Below are 15,407 nucleotides of genomic sequence, written 5' to 3' on the forward strand. Positions count from 1 at the left end.
TGCCTGTTCCCCCTCTGTGGGACGAGAGGGCCCCACTGCCCACCCGTCCCTTCAGGGTGTGGGGCCGACAGGGAACCGCCTGCCCACCCAGCACAGGGTCATCCAGCCACAGCCCCGTGCCCTCGGCCCCTGCCATGTGCTTCCCAGTGGGAACGCCACAGGAAGGATGCTTCCAGTGCTCAGGCCTCCGTCCCCAGGAGCAGCCCTTTGTGGGTCTCCTGGCTGAGGCCCCGGCAAGACCACCAGACTCTTTGGGGATGTGGGGCCGCGGGACCCCAGCTGCAGGCACAGCCAGGCTAAGCGCAGCCGGGATGAAAGCTGCACAGCAGGGAGAGAAGGCTGAGGCGGGGGAGCCTTGGGGACTCTGAACAGGGCTCTGGCCCCTCCCTCCTGGGGGGCCCTGTCTCCCAGCCCCTGGCCTGCACCCCAGGGGGCCAGGCTCAGGCCTGCAGGCCCTGTCTCTGCCCTCCGTCCTTGGAGAGGCATAATTTGATGGAGGAGTAAGTTACACACTCCTGGATAGGTTTTTTTTTTTTTACAGTTTTATTGAGACGCAGCTTGCATACGATGCAGTTCACCCGTTTATAATATTTATTTATTTACTTATTTATTTATTTTCTTTGTATGGCCACACCCACGGTATATGGAAATTCCCGGGCTAGGTGTCAAATCAGAGCCGCAACTGCCAGCCTACACCACAGCCATGGCAACACCAGATCCAAGCTGCCTCTGTGACCTACACCACAGCTGACAGCACTGCCGGATCCTTAACCCACTGAGCGAGGCCAGGAATTGAACCCCCCTCCTTATGGATACTAGTCGGGTTCTTAACCTACTGAGCCACACCGGGAACTCCTCACCCACGCAAACTGAAGAGTTTGGGGGCTTTGAGCATGTTCACAGCTCTGTGCCACCACCCCTCCTGTGTAGGTCCAGAACGCCCTGTAACCCCTGGTACTGTTACGTAATCTCCCATTCACGCTCCTCAAGCCCTGACAAAACCTAACTGCTTCTGTCTCGGTCAGCTTGCCTCTTCTGGACATTTTTCTTTTCTTTTCTTTTCTTTTTTTTTTTGTCTTTTGTCTTTTTAGGGCCGCCCCTGCGGCATATGGAGGTTCCCAGGCTAGGGGTCGAATTAGAGCTACAGCTGCCGGCCTATGCCACAGCCACAGCAATGCCAGATCCGAGCCACATCTGCGACCTACACCACAGCTCATGGCAACGCCGGATCTTTAACTCACTGGGCGAGGCCAGGGATCGAACCTACGACCTCATCGTTCCTAGTCGGATTCGTTTCCGCTGTGCCACGATGGGAACTCCTGGGCATTTTTCTAAATGGTTACACAAAATATGTCCTTCTGGGTCTGGCTTTGTTCCCGGAGCATCGTGGGTGCCAGGCTGCCACCTGGCAGCCTGTGTCCGAGCCTCACTCATTTTCATGGCTGAGTCACAGTCCACCTTGTGCATGGACCCCATGCTGTGTTTCCACCCATGAGTTCCTGGACATTTGAGTGGTTTCCGTCTGCTTTGCTGCTGTGAATAGTGCCGCTGTATCCAAAGGCGTGTTGGAGCGCCCGCGTTAGGGGGTGTCTGCTGTCGGCCAGCAGCGTTTGGGGGCGGAACCCAATCTGTTTGTTTCCCCATCCGCGGGCCCAGTGTCCCACCGGCCGTGACCTGAATCCAGTCACTGCAGCGGTCTGATCATTCGCAGAGGACAGAGGCCCCGGGGTCTCAGGCGCGGCCCCGATGCTCCTAAGGCTGGGCTGGGGGGCGGGGGGCGGGGGACACCACACACCTGACCGTGGGAGTGACCACGCGCTGTGTGTGCTGCCACATTCACGCCCCTCTGACCCTGTGAACAGGACCTTATTTGGAAGCAGGGTCTTTGCAGATGTGCGGAAGTGAAGGACCTGATGTGACGGCTCCTGGATCCTGTCAAGTGAAGAAGCAGATTCAAATGGCATAGTTTGATTCTGTTGTTTGTTTAAAATATATATATATATGTACACACACACACATATATATATAAATGAATGGTCTCCACATATAAATGGACCCAGATGTATAACATATATGCGATATATAAAAATATACATAGAAATATGTGTATGTCAATAGGAGGACATATTTTATTTTTTGCTTACCTGTGTATTCTCATTGTTCTGCAACCAACGTGTGTTCCTGGGAGTGTGTTTCCTGTTCCCGTCTTTGCCTCCATCTTCCCGTGGCTTCTGCTCTGTGTCTGGGTCTCCTCTCTGTCTCTTAGGAGGACCCTGTCCTTGGAGGGAGGGGCCCCCTCATCCCGGAGGACCTCCTCTCAGACCCTTCCCTTCCTCACACCTGCAAAGACCCCATTTCTAGACATGGTCCCATTCCCACGTCCTGGTGGATGAGAGTTCGGGGGCCACGGAGTGCCCCCAGGGCTGCGCGTGTGTTTCCTGTGTGTGGCGCGGGGCCCAGAGCAGGAGGAAGGAGTAATGAGATGTCCCTCGGGTGTCGCCCAGGGAGCCATGACACGATGACCTACTGCTTGAACAAGAAATCGCCCATTTCCCACAACGAGTCGCGGCTGCTGCAGCTTCTGGCCAAGATCCTGCCCTGCGTCACCCTCCCCGTGGTGCTCCGGTGGTCCATCACCCAGGTGAGGCTCTGTGGGCATCTGGCCAGCTTGGACGCGAGTTCCTGCCAGCGTCACCCACAGGGACTGACATCCTTGTCCCTGGTGGGGACATAGGATGGAAAACGAACCCCCTGCACCCGCAAAGCCTCCTGGGCAGGTAGGAGAGAAGGAGTGTGCTTTCACCCTGGAACCAGTGTGGAGCCAGAGGGGACGCATCACAGGTGGCTTCATGGGTGGCCTCGGAGAGGCTGCAGAGACAAGGGTCTCGCGCTTTGTGCAGCTGAGCAGGGACCACCCTGCCGCCCGGTTCCCAGATCAGCGATGCCCCTCGTCCTCAGGAGGTGGGTTTGTGTTTGGAGCCAGGCCTCTCCTCCCAGGAGCCAGGAGCGGGGCCTTTGCCTCTGCATCACGGGTCAGATGTTGACTTTTAAAACGTGCACGACCTGAGAGTCGAGAGTTCGGTTTTCCTGGGGGAAAGTCTGGACTGCAGCCCGGGAGGCAGCATCCCAGGAACTCCGATGAACCGCTCCGAAGAGGCAGGGGGAGGGCAGAGTGTCTGATCTTGGTGAAGGGGGAGTCCCTGCCACCAAGCTCACATTGTGCAGAAGGTCCCTGCTGGTCTCGTGAGGGTCACTGCTGGTCATGAGGAGCAGACGTCATCGTGAATGATTTTAGGGCTTTCCTAGATCCAAAGAGATGCTTGGGCTCCAAAAATCTTCTCCTGAAAATGTCTAACCACCTGAAGACCGGTTCTTCTGGTTTTCCTAGAGCACAGAGTCCTCACTCCTGGTCCCCACCCTGAGCTCCTGTCAGGGGTGGGGGGCGGCAGTGGCAGCGGCTCAGGATTCAGTCCCCGTAGAGACAGGTGGCACACCTCAGGTTCACACAGAGATGCACCCTGGCCTGGAAGAGACACGTTCAGAGTTGTGGGACTGGCCACAGGCCTGTTTTTAAAGGTTCACGGACATTTGAAAAAGTTAAGAAATCACCAGCACGTGTGCATTTTCTCGGGGGGGGGGGAACGCTGGCCGTGCCCTATTTTCAGTGGGAGAATGAAGTTTCTCCTTCCTACTTTGCCCCTCATCCTTCACCCACAGCCTCTGCCCACCTGGGTGGGGCTTTTAGGGTCTGGAGAGAAGCTGGGATGGGGTGGTTCTTGGGGGTCGAGAGGAAGGGGACTTCCCCTTCTGGGGTCGATCAGGGGCAGGGCTGCCCAAGGGACCCTGCTGCCCTGCGCACGTGTTGGCCAGCAGGGCGCGGGGTGGGGGGTGGGGAGCCCACCTGGGCGCGGAGGCAGGAGCACAGCCGCCTGGGGCGCTGCCCACCCCCAGCCCCCCTCCCCCCATGTGGTGTCCCTCTGGAGGGTAGCAGGATCACTCCTGAGACTCGGTCCTTTGTAATTGCTTCCGGCTGGGAGTGTCTGTCACACACGCATCTGGAATCCCTCTGGATCCGCAGGGGTGGAGAGCGAGGGCTGGAATGTTGGGAGACCACATTCCCAAATGTGTCAGGTGCTTGCAGCCTCTCAAGGGTGCGTGGGAGCCCGCTGGGAGTGGGGAGCAGGTCCCCTGGAGCCCAGGAGTCCCCCGTCGAGCTGGGGTCCCATCATGCTGGCGACAAGGAGGTCTGGAGGGGGTGTTGGGGGCCAGTGGCACTGCGGGGAAGGCTGGGAGCCTGCAGCGGATCCAGCAGAGGACATAAGCAGAAAGCTTGTGCGGAGGCTCCAGCCCCAGAGCACGAGTCTGGGAATCAGAAAGTTCCTCTGACACTGGAAGTGGTTTCTCTCCTGAACATGCTGTGTCATCAGAACGGGGCAAATGCAGAACATCCACAGGATGACCCGGGGCGGGGGCATCATTTAATTTTGTGTCGGGGCACCTGGGGAAAGTGGGTGGCAATGCACCCTCCTGCCTCCCAGCAATTGCCTGTGATGTCCTGTCCCCAGGTCTCAGCGCCGGTCAGCGCTGGGCCACAGGCCGCAGGTACATTTCTTCATCCTCTTCAGGCTCTGCTACCAAAAGGCTCTGCTGCTTTTGTTTTTTTAAATTAATTTACTTATTATTTTGCTTTTCAGGGGCATTCCTGCGGCATATGGAGGTTCCCAGGCTAGGGGTCGAATCGGAGCTGCAGCTGCTGGCCTACACCACAACCACAGCAACCTGGGGTCCGAGCCACATCTGCGACCTGCAGCACAGCCCACGGCAACGCCAGATCCTTAACCCACGGAGTGAGGCCAAGGATCGAACCCACAACCTCGTGGTTCCTAGTCGGATTCGTTTCCACTGAGCCGCGACAGGAACTCTCTCTGCTGCTTTTAATATTGTTTTCCAAATAGTAAAAGATGAGCGCCTGTTTCATCGTCTGAAAAACACTGTAAATTCCCAAAGGAGATGTTAGCGGATACAGTGGTCCCTCCACCCAGAGCCTCAACCAAAGGAAAGGCCACAGGATTGAAGGCCTGTGCCCTGCAGCCTGGGTGACCCCGGGTCCCCACGGCAGGGACACTGACCTAGGTGTCAATGAAAATATGCACAACCTAAAAGTTGAGAGTTCAGGAGTTCCTGTCGTGGCGCAGCGGAAACAAATCCGACTAGGATTCATGAGGTTGCAGGTTTGATCCCTGGCCTCACTCAGTGGGTTAAGAATCCGGTGTTGCCGTGAGCTGTGGTGTAGGTCGCAGACACAGCTCAGATCCCACGTGGCTGTGGCTGTGGCGTAGGCCGGTAGCTACAGCTCCTATTCGACCTCTAGCCTGGGAGCTTCCACAAGTTGCAGGTGCAGCCCTAAAAGACAAAAGACAAAAGACAAAAAAAAAAAAAGTTGAGATTTCAGTTTGACTGGGGGCAAAATCAGGACTAGAGCCCAGGAGGCAGCATCCCAGGAGCTCTGAGAAACTGCTCCTGAGAGGCAGGGGGAGGGCAGTGTCTGTGGTCTTAGTGAAGGGGTGGGGGGTCCCTGCCACCAAACATACATTGTGCAGCGGGTCACTGCTGGTCTCGTGAAGGTCACTGCGGGTCACGAGGAGCAGACGTCACCACGAAGGATGTTCGTGCTTTTCTAGATACGAGGAGATGCCAAAAGCTTTTCCTGAAAATCTCCAACCCTCTGGGGACCGGTCCTTCCAGTTTTCCCAGAGCACAGAGTCCGCACTCCTGGTCTCCACCCTGAGCTCCTGTCAGGGGTGTTGGGGGTGGGCAGCTGCAGCAGCTCAGGATTCAGTCTGTGTGGAGACAGGTGGCACGTGCCCATCTCCAGCTCACACAGGGCAGACCCTCGGTCCCAGGGCCCCTCTGGGCAGCTCTGCATGGAGGCTGGGGCTGGAGTGTAGGGCCGGCCACGCGCCTGGGGGCCCCTTCATAGCCCCCAAGCCTCAGTCCTTACCTGCCAGTAGGGGTCCAGCAGGAGGAACCTGAGCTCCCTGCAGGGCCACAGAGAGCGTGAGAATTATTTCCACTGTAATTCCTGTCCTTTTCATCATTTTGTGTAGAGGGGACGCGGTACTGTTTCTTTTATTTTTTAGGTTAACAGTACCATGCGTTTTCTTTGATTTTGGATAGAGAGGCCACCGTTTCCTTATATTTTTCTTTCCCTTCATTGGTCTGTGCACAGTGCCTGGCACCGTTTTCCTCTCCTAATTTATATCGTTTTTCTCTCTCTGTTCCTTGTGCGTCCCAGAGGGTCTTTTTGTCCCTCTATCTGCCCTCTGGATTCTGTCTTGTCTTTCCTACCACTGTGGTTGGGCAGAACCGTCCCCTCTGCAGGTGCCTGTCCCTGTGCACCCTGGGGTGTCCTGGAGCCTGGCCTGGGGCCGCTGCACCCAGAGGGGGTTCCACCCAGGGACTGCCTGGAAAAAGGCAAGGCTGGACCCTGCAGGGACCTCCAGGGACCCAGCATCAGGGCTGAGGGGCACCCACTGCCAGACGGACCTCACCAGGCAGGTCTTTGGCCCCACGTGGCCACAGTCCCTGCAGAGCTGGTTCCAGATGCAGGACTCAAGCCCTGCAGGCACCACGGCTACTGATCGGACACTGGACAACACGGCCCTCAGCTGGGCGCCGTCCCCCTGGCATTCCCTGCCCCTGAGGGGGGCGATGAGCCAGGTGGGAGCTGCCCTCCTTCCCCAGCGGGGGTGACCAACCTTGTGCGCAGGTGCTGGACGTCACGGAGCAGCTGGACGCGGGGGTGCGGTACCTGGACCTGCGGATCGCGCACATGTTGGAGGGCGCCCAGAGGAACCTGCACTTCGTCCACATGCTGTACACCACCGCGCTGGTGGAGGTAGGGCGGGGGAGCCGGGGGCCAGCAGCTGCGGACACACGTCCGCTCCAGGCAGGGGGTGGAGGCCTGAGCTCCGATGGGACAGACCCCCGTCCTCTGCAGGCAGGAGAGGCTGACCCTGGCCGTCATCAGTTAGAATTCCTGACCGGCGTGCGTCTCTGAACTCACCCCTGTACCCCTGGCCACTGCGGTGGCTCCTGGAGTTCTGCATAAGTGGGTCCCTGATCCGTCTTCCTGTGTCCAGTTGAGGGGTATCCAGTCCAATGTCTCGGCTGCTGGATACATCACCTCCTACTTTGCACTGGTTTTGGTCCCCTGTGTCCCCAGGCCCCCAGGATCCTTTAGGTCTGGAGGCGCCTTCCTGGGGACCTCGTTCTGCAGGTCACCAGCTGGCCTCACAAGCTCCCTGGAGCTTCCAGACCTCAGGCAACTGCACAAGCCGTGCCCTCTGGAGCGGGTATGCACACGCATGCATATTTGTGCACACACAGGCACTGATGTATGTGCGCACGTGTGCACCTACAGGCACAAACGCATGCGAGCACACACACACATGCCCACGTCTCCCCCACAGCAAGGGCAACGCAGGCCAGGCTGGCACTGCGACGAGGCTGCGGCCCTGGAGGGCTGCTGCTGTGCTCTGGCTCTGCGTTTGTTTAGGACCGGGCGGATGGGGAGGGGTGCGCTTCCCGCCCAGCGGCTCTCAAGACGACGACGGCGACGACGTAGCGCCCCTCCCCCCAGGACACGCTGACGCAGCCCCCCCTCCCCCCAGGACACGCTCACGGAGATCTCCGGGTGGCTGGAAAACCACCCCCGGGAGGTGGTGGTCCTGGCCTGCAGGGACTTCGAGGGGATGACCGAGGACCTGCACGAGTACCTGGTCGCCTGCATCAAGAACATCTTTGGGGACATGCTGTGCCCCCGAGGGGTGAGCAGGGGTCACGCCATCCCCACACTCTCCGCGGCAGCGGCAGCGGGACGGCGGGGAGGGCGGGCTGGCTTCTCATCACAGACTCCATCTGCGGGCTTGGTGCTGAGAGGATGCTGGGGCCAGGTGAGGCCGCTGGCGGGGTCCCCTCGATGCCCAGGGAGGAGGGAGCCACTGCCCTCAGAGGCACGGCACCTACCGCCTGGTGCCTGCACCCGTCCCGCGTGGCATCACATGAAGCAGCTGCTTCCCATGACCTTGGGTTGCCCTTGGCACCCGTTTAGAAGAATTCCCAGCATTTTCACACCCTGCGTGCGTATGTGCTGGGTACCTGGCTGCTGTACACAATCCAGGAGGCTCAGTTTATTCCCTCCCGGTCCTGGAGGCTGGAGTCTGAGCCTCAGGGGCGAGCAGGGCCGGTCCCTCCTGAGTCGTCTCTCCTGGGCGTGTCAGTGGCCGTGTTCTCACAGGGCCGCCCCTCTGTGTCTGTGTCCTAACCTCCTCTTCTTCTAAGGGCCCCTGTTCTGGGGGATCAGGACCCACCCCTGTGACCTCATTCACCGCCCTCTCCTCTTGAAAGACCCGTCTCCCAACACAGCCCCATCTGGAGGTCCTGGGGTCAGGGCTTCAGCCTGGGAATCTTGAGGACACAGTTGAGCCTGTAATACAAGCTGTGGTTTGGTTATGTCCATAGTTCTCTCCATTTGGTGCTAGTGGCTGATGTGCACCCTCCCTCCGTCCCCCAGGAGCCCGAAAGTTTAAGCCCACATCCGTTTTGGTTGTGTTTACATCAATTCATGTCACATCCTTATGTTTGGCATTTCTCCAGTCCACTCTGTGACAGCAGCAGGTGCATCCAGGGCTGAGTATTTGGGGTTAAAACAGAGACCACAGCATGCACGGCCGTGAGCCTGGGACGGCCGGGCACTCAGGGCCCGAGAGGACATGCCCGAGACGCTGTCCTGGGGACATGCCAACCACTCTGAGCCCCACCGAGGACGTCCCAGTGCTGGGGAGGAAGGCTGGGAAGTGTGTCACAGGGCAAGGTGACTGTCCTGTGATGTGTAAAATCATCACAGAATCTGTTACATACTTGTAACTAATCAAGGGTCAGTGTGAGCTCAGGTGCTTTGAAGATGAGTGTCTGTGAGCTTGTGGGAATCAGGGTGCCGGGATGCTTTTGGGACGGAGTCCCCACCCCCGCAAGGCACCCCAATAACCCACCACCCTGTCCACACAAACACCCCAATAACCCACTTCTGTCTAGCCTCACAGACTACCCCAACAACCCACCACCCTTTCTCCACACAGACACCCCGATAACTCACCGCCCTGTCCATGCAGACACCCCAATAATCCACCACTGTCTCCTCTCAGGCACCCCAATAACTGACCACTGTCTAGCCTCACAGACGCCCTAATAACCCACCACCCCCCTCCATGCAGAGAGCTCAATAACCCACCACCGTCTCCTCTCACAGACACCCCAGTAACCCACCCACTGTCTCCCCTCAAGATACCCCAATAACTCACTACCCTCTCTCCATGCAGACACCCAAATAACTCACTACCCTCTCTCCATGCAGACACCCCAATAACCCACCACCCTTTCCCCGTGCAGACACCCCAATAACCCACCACCCTGTCTCCTCTCACAGACCCCCCAGTAACCGCCCACCCCATCTCAGGGCACCCCCCCATCCCCCGCTGCAGGAGATGCCGACGCTGCGCCAGCTGTGGTCGCGGGGCCAGCAGGTGATCCTGTCCTACGAGGACGAGGCGTCCGTGAGCCGGCATGCGGAGCTGTGGCCGGGGATCCCCTACTGGTGGGGGAACAAGGTGAAACCCCAGGACCTCGTCTGCTACCTGGAACGCATGAAGAGCTGCGGGCGCCCAGGTGCGTGCTGCCGTCACACGTGTGCTGCCGGCCGGGGTTTGCTTTGGGGGTCCAGTGAAGGAAATGCAGAGCAGCGTCTGCCCGTGTGTGCACGTACGTACACGAACATCTGTGCCTGCATGTACACACCCGTGCGTGGCCATGCCCGTGCGCCTGTATATGTACAAATGTGGCCTTGACCCAGGTGTGTATGGGGAGCCTTGCAGGCAGACCCATGGCCCTGGCTCTCTCTGCGGGTGAGGCCAGCAGGACCGAGCGTGTCCCCGCGCACCGTGGTTTCGCGGTCACGCTGTCTTATTTCCCTGCACACGGGCCTCAGGGACAGGAGACGTCAGGGTTTCCACCGACTGGGCACTGCTAAGGGTTTACACGCGTGAGCCCGTCCATCTGCACGGCTGACCTGGAGCTGGCCCGTGGCCCTGCCCAGTGGTGGGTCAGGAGGGGGACAGTGGCCCCCGAGCCCGGCAGCTCCACCTCCGCCCCATCTCTCTGTGTCTGTCTCTGTGTCTCTCACCTTGTGTCTCTGTCAAATTTCACTTGCTCAGTTCCGGGGCGTCCGCCGGGCCGTGCGCTGTGTGCCGGCCTCCCGCTGCGGGGGATCAGCCGGGGTCGTGGGCTCGGCGTGTGCCCAGCTGCCATGTTGCCTCCCAGCTTTGTCTCCTGCTTTGTCCCAGGGGTTTGTTGGTTTCTTGAAGACGATCAGCTTTGAGGATCTCTGGGGTTTTTGCTTGGTGTAGCCATCGGTTTGGTGAAGGGGAACTTCTCCTGCTGACGGGTCCACGGCTTAGGGGTTTAATGTTTGCAGTCAACGTGGACCCTTGACTCCAGGGTCTGCCGTCAGATTCCTGTCCTTGGCCAACAGCCGCTGATCAAGCTCTATCCTGTGTCACACTCGGTACCCCAGGGAGGGCGTCACTGGCGGTTTTCTCTGAGCCAACGCGATAGATGATGGTTTTTACAAAAGCATCGGTCACTGCAGACACATCTGAGGGAGTTTGGCGCCTGCTCCTGAGCATCGGGCCCCCTTTCCCCCAAGGCAGCTGTTTCACCCTGGACACTATATGGACCTTTAGGGTTTCTGTTTCCTTGTCCATGTTCGTAGAAGGAAACCTGGCTGTGGTGACGCAGTTCGGGGCAGTGTTGATGAGGCTGCCAGGTGGCAGGGTCTGGGGGAGGGAGGCCCTGGCCCCCAGCCTGGCTGGACCTGGAATCAGCTCCGTCCCGGCTCTGGGGTGAGGTTTGGGGAATGTTCAGGGTGGGAACGACCCGAATGCCTGTGGCTGGAGAGACGGACTATCACATGTGCTCCATCCACACAGTGGAAGATGGTTCGTGAAAGGGAATGAGGAGATGCAGATGGGCCTTGAAAACAGGGTTCAAGGAGTCAGACCCCGAAGGACACACCGTGTGTGATTCCACCGAGAGGAAATGTCCAGAAGGGGCAGATCCACAGGGACGGAAAGTGGGTTTGTGGTGCCAGGGGCTGGAGGAGGGGCTGGGGGTGACAGCTCATGGGTTTCCTTAGGGGATGAGAATGATCGGGAACCAGGAGTTCCCATGGTGGCTCAGTGGATTAAGAACCCGCATAGTGTCATGACGGAGCAGATTCCATCTCTGGCTTTGCTCAGCAGGTTAAGGATCTAGCGTTGCTGGGAGCTGCGGTGGGGGTCACAGATGTGGCTCAGATCCCGCATTGCTGTGGCAGTGATGGGTATAGACCTGCAGCTGCAGCTCCGATTCAGTGTCTAGCCTGGGAACTGCCACATGCTGCAGGTGTGGCCATAAAAAGATTAAAAGCAAAGATCAGGAGCCAGAAGCGATGGTGGTTGCCCAGCGCCGTGCATGTGCTACGTGGCCCTGCTGTAAAATGGTTGATTTTACGTTACACGGATTTCACCTCTAGTTTCAAAAAACAGGACCAGGGAGTTCCCACGGTGGCTCAGCAGTTTCGAACCTGACTAGTATCCATGAGGATGCGGGTTTGATCCCTGGCCTTGCTCTGTGGGTTAAGGGTCCAGCATTGCTGTGGCTGTGGCATCGGTTGGCAGCTGCAGCTCTAACTCGACCCCTAGCCTGGGAACTTCCATATGCCGCAGGTGCAGCTCTAAAAAGCAAAAAGCAAACAAACCCCCAAAAACAGGACCGGAGAGTTCACACTCCCCCCACCCCAAGGAAGGCTGTGCATTTACACCACGTGGGGCGCCTACCCTCCACTGGGCCCGGGCCACCCTCCCAGACTCTTGATTTGGCAGGTCTGGGCTGGGCCTGAGTCTGCATTTCGAAGATTCTGGGGACCCCCTTGAAAATCAGCTGCTGATACACTCTGTGGGGGGGGGGTCTCCTTTTGCTGCTGTGACACAACTACAGACCTCTTGGCCTACAAGCGCAGGCAGATGTGTTGTCCTGGTTCTGGGAAGTCATGGGTGGGCTTTTGGAGAGAACAGCCGGGCGGAGTATGGCGGGATCTGGTCCTGTGGGCCGGCTGGTCCTGGGGGGCGGAGCTCGTCCTGAGGGGCGGGGCTGGTCCTGGGGGCGGGGCTGGTCCTGGGGGGCGGGGCTGGTCCTTCTGAGGCTCTGAGGAATCTGCCTCCTGCCCTTCCAGCTTCCAGGGGCACTGCGTTCAGTGCCTCTGCCTCCCATCGTGTTTTCTCCCCAGTTGCCATCCTGCCATCCCCTTCTCCCTGTTCTGTCTCCAGGCTCCCTCTGCCTGCGTCTTACCAGGACCCTGTGATGACATGTAGGGCCCCCCAGATAATCCAGCATCATCCACCATCTCGAGATCCTTAAAGTCATCCCAGCTGCACAGTCCCTTTTTTGTCACATAAGGTCACTTACTCACAGGTTCCAGGAATCAGGATGTGGAATTGGGGATGTTAGTCCATCCCCCACGTGGGAATCGGGACATGGACGTGTTTGGGGACAGTTCTGTCCATCATCATCTGCAACAGGAGAAATTCAATGAGTCGACATCCCTTTGAGCCCCTGTGTCAGCTCTCATCTCGGTCTGAGATCGGAGAGTCTGAAGCTGACCCAGGGCAGCCCAGGGAGGGCTGGCCCAGTGGGCGGCACTGCGGGCACCAGCCCCCTCCCCTCTCTGTTCCAGGTGGGCTGTTTGTGGCCGGCATCAACCTGACAGAGAACCTGGAGTACGTCCTGGGGCACCTGGCTGGGTCCCTGGAGAGGATGACGCTGCCCAGCCTGCCCTACCTAGACGCGTGGGTGCGGGCCCAGTGCCCAGGGTCGGGCGTCCGCTGCACCAACATCATCGCGGGCGACTTCATCGGGGCAGACACGTTCGTCAGCGACGTCATAAGACTCAACGAGAAGCTGTTTCGGGGCTGAGGGTGCTCCTGGCAAACCCGGCCTCCAGGCACCACCAAGGCTGCTCCTCCATCCTGTGGGATGGCCGCCAGCCACCTGGGTGAGCAGAGCGGTGGGGCCCCTGGCCTCCCCTCTGAGGCGGTGCCCCTCAGCGCACCCAGCCCGGGAGGTCCCCGGTGGGTCTAGGGAGGTATCCACATGTAGGGGGAGATTAAAGGTGGTGGTTTGCGCCTTCCTCAAGGAGAATTACCTGGATCGTGGGTCTGTGTGGGCTCGGCCCAGCTCTGCTGTGGTTGCCGATGGGACAGGCTCAGGGCTGTTCCCTCCCGGGGGTGGGGTGGGCGCGGGAGTGGGGGCAGCAGAGGGTGTCCCCCCCGCTCAGGGTCTGTAATGTCATGTCCATAGGACAGGACTGAGCGTGTTGGAATCCTATCAAGAGAACTATTTTATTAACTCATGGGGGACCACCTGTTTCTCATTCTAAAAGGGAACCAGCACCTGCTCCCTTTTCCCAGGATTCCTAGGGGTCGGCTGGTATTCCCTGGCTGTTGCAGGAATGAAGGGTCTGTTTGGGGGGTTGTTACAGAGATACGTGTAAGCGATGTTGCACACGTGCCCCCCCATCCCCAGACCCCCACTGTAACCTTGTCTTTACACAGGACGTAAATGTGAGGACACAGGTGTAGGGACACGGGTGCGGGCAGAAAGAGGCAGGTGTAAGGACAGACGTGTACGTGATATGATGCAGGTGTAAGCGGGATGACTCAGGTGTAAGGACACAGGTCTCAGCACAGTGGTGCAGGTGTGCGGACGCGGGTGAAACGATGTGACGTCCGTGCCTGTGCAGGTGCAGGCACACGGCCCTCGCAGCCTCGTCCTCCTCACGGCTGTCTCTTGTGTGTGCTCACATCGCCTCCCCCAGCTCCCCAGCCCAGGTGTGCGGCTGCCCTGCACCCTCAGGTATCGAACCTGAGGTGACGTGTTTTTCTCTGCATTTGGCCTCTTTGCTGCAGCTGGATCCACACCTGTAGCTCTTCCTGTTCTCCCAAAGCCCTAGGCGGTGTTTCTCTGTTTCCCAACTTGCCCCGTGTTCTGCCGTTCCGTTCACTCTGTTCACTGTCTGTTCACTTTGTGTTTTCTTATTTTCTGTGTTCTTGATGCTCTCGTTTGGGGGCCTTGTAGACCCAGGGGGGCTGCCCCCAGGGTGCTCGCTGACCCTGAGGATAAATCCACCAACTTGGGGGTCCTCTGGCCCATGGGCACCCACTACCCTGCTGTCCAGGGCTCACACACCAGGCTGGTTCACCGCCCCCGCCCCCAACACCCAGTGCCAGGTCCAGAAGCCCAGTGGCCGTCTCGGCAGCCCAGAGCCCCAGAACCAATCAGAGGGTCCAGTGCTGCGTGGCCCACCCTGCCCCTGCTGTGCACAGTCCATGGCCTCGGGCATCGTCCTCCCGCCCCACACAGGCTCCCCGGTGGCCCTGCACGGCGGCCTGGCTCCTGGGCACGGGAACATACTGCTGTGCAGCTTTCTGCTGCTCTGGGTTGGCTCAGGCACCTCCGTAAGTTAAAACCCCGTGGAACAATGAGACCTGGTGTTGACTCCGGTCCTGAGGGAGGCTGGCCATCGTCCACGAGGCCTCTGCTCTCTTCCCGCAATGAGCAGGAGTTTCCCAAACTCAGAGGTTGTGAAAGCATATTCTTTTGCCTGCGCCTCAGCCAAAGGAGAGACCCCAACTGGGCTTTTAATGGAATGTCCGGCTTTAGAGAGACCTGGAGGCCGGGGCGTGTGTGTGTGTGTGTCCTTGTGTGGCTCATGTTCTGGAACATTCTTCCTGTAAAGGGATCAGGTTCTTAGGATAGTCTTGAAAATGACCATTTAATCCACATTGGAAGACATACTCTTTGGGACCCCATCAGCCCTTTTCCTTAAGAAAACCTGCTTCTGCTTTGAGTGAAGGCACCTGAAATCCAGAAAGAAACTCACAGGCCACCCCAGGGGCTACCCTGGCCTGAGCTTTGCTGAGCTTGCGGCTGGCGTGTGGAGCTGGTGCAGGGGAGCAACAGAGGCAAGGGTGGGTGTTGACGGCTGCCCCTGGCCAGTGGCTCCCGCTGAACCTCACACTTGTGTCCGGAACGGGTCAATGTGGATCATTTAATTCTGGAGAATGATTAAAAGACCTTAAAGTCAGTTGTGTTTGTGGCATTTTTTAAAATAAATATTTGCTTGCTTTCTTTTAAATTGGGTTTACTTTTATTTTTGGACATGGCTGCAGCAAGTGGAAGTCCACCAGCCAGGGCCTGAATCCACAACAGCAGCAACTAAGCTGCTGCAGCAGCAAGGCCAAACCCTTAATCAT

At 58.5% G+C, this 15,407-nt stretch overlaps 1 protein-coding gene across 1 annotated transcript; it reads left to right on the forward strand.

Annotated features, from left to right (window-relative positions):
• LOC110257938 (PI-PLC X domain-containing protein 1-like) lies at positions 1,106 to 15,238 on the forward strand. Its single transcript, XM_021080947.1, has 5 exons — positions 1,106 to 2,641; positions 6,770 to 6,898; positions 7,674 to 7,829; positions 9,543 to 9,726; positions 12,830 to 15,238. The coding sequence occupies exons 1-5, from the start codon at positions 2,390 to 2,392 to the stop codon at positions 13,066 to 13,068; spliced, it is 960 nt and encodes a 319-aa protein (XP_020936606.1). The 5' UTR covers positions 1,106 to 2,389; the 3' UTR covers positions 13,069 to 15,238.

Source organism: Sus scrofa, chromosome Y (assembly GCF_000003025.6).
Source record: "Sus scrofa isolate TJ Tabasco breed Duroc chromosome Y, Sscrofa11.1, whole genome shotgun sequence".
In the NCBI taxonomy this organism is placed as follows: Eukaryota; Metazoa; Chordata; class Mammalia; order Artiodactyla; family Suidae; genus Sus; species Sus scrofa.

What these genes read in the sequence shown, in the direction of transcription:
- LOC110257938 (XM_021080947.1), top strand. Translation starts at nt 2,390, where the DNA reads ATGAGAGTTCGGGGGCCACGGAGTGCCCCCAGGGCTGCGCGTGTGTTT. An exon ending in TCCGGTGGTCCATCACCCAG is followed by an intron (nt 2,642 to 6,769) that starts GTGAGGCTCTGT and finishes CCTTGTGCGCAG; the next exon opens with GTGCTGGACGTCACGGAGCA. An exon ending in GAAGAGCTGCGGGCGCCCAG is followed by an intron (nt 9,727 to 12,829) that starts GTGCGTGCTGCC and finishes TCTCTGTTCCAG; the next exon opens with GTGGGCTGTTTGTGGCCGGC.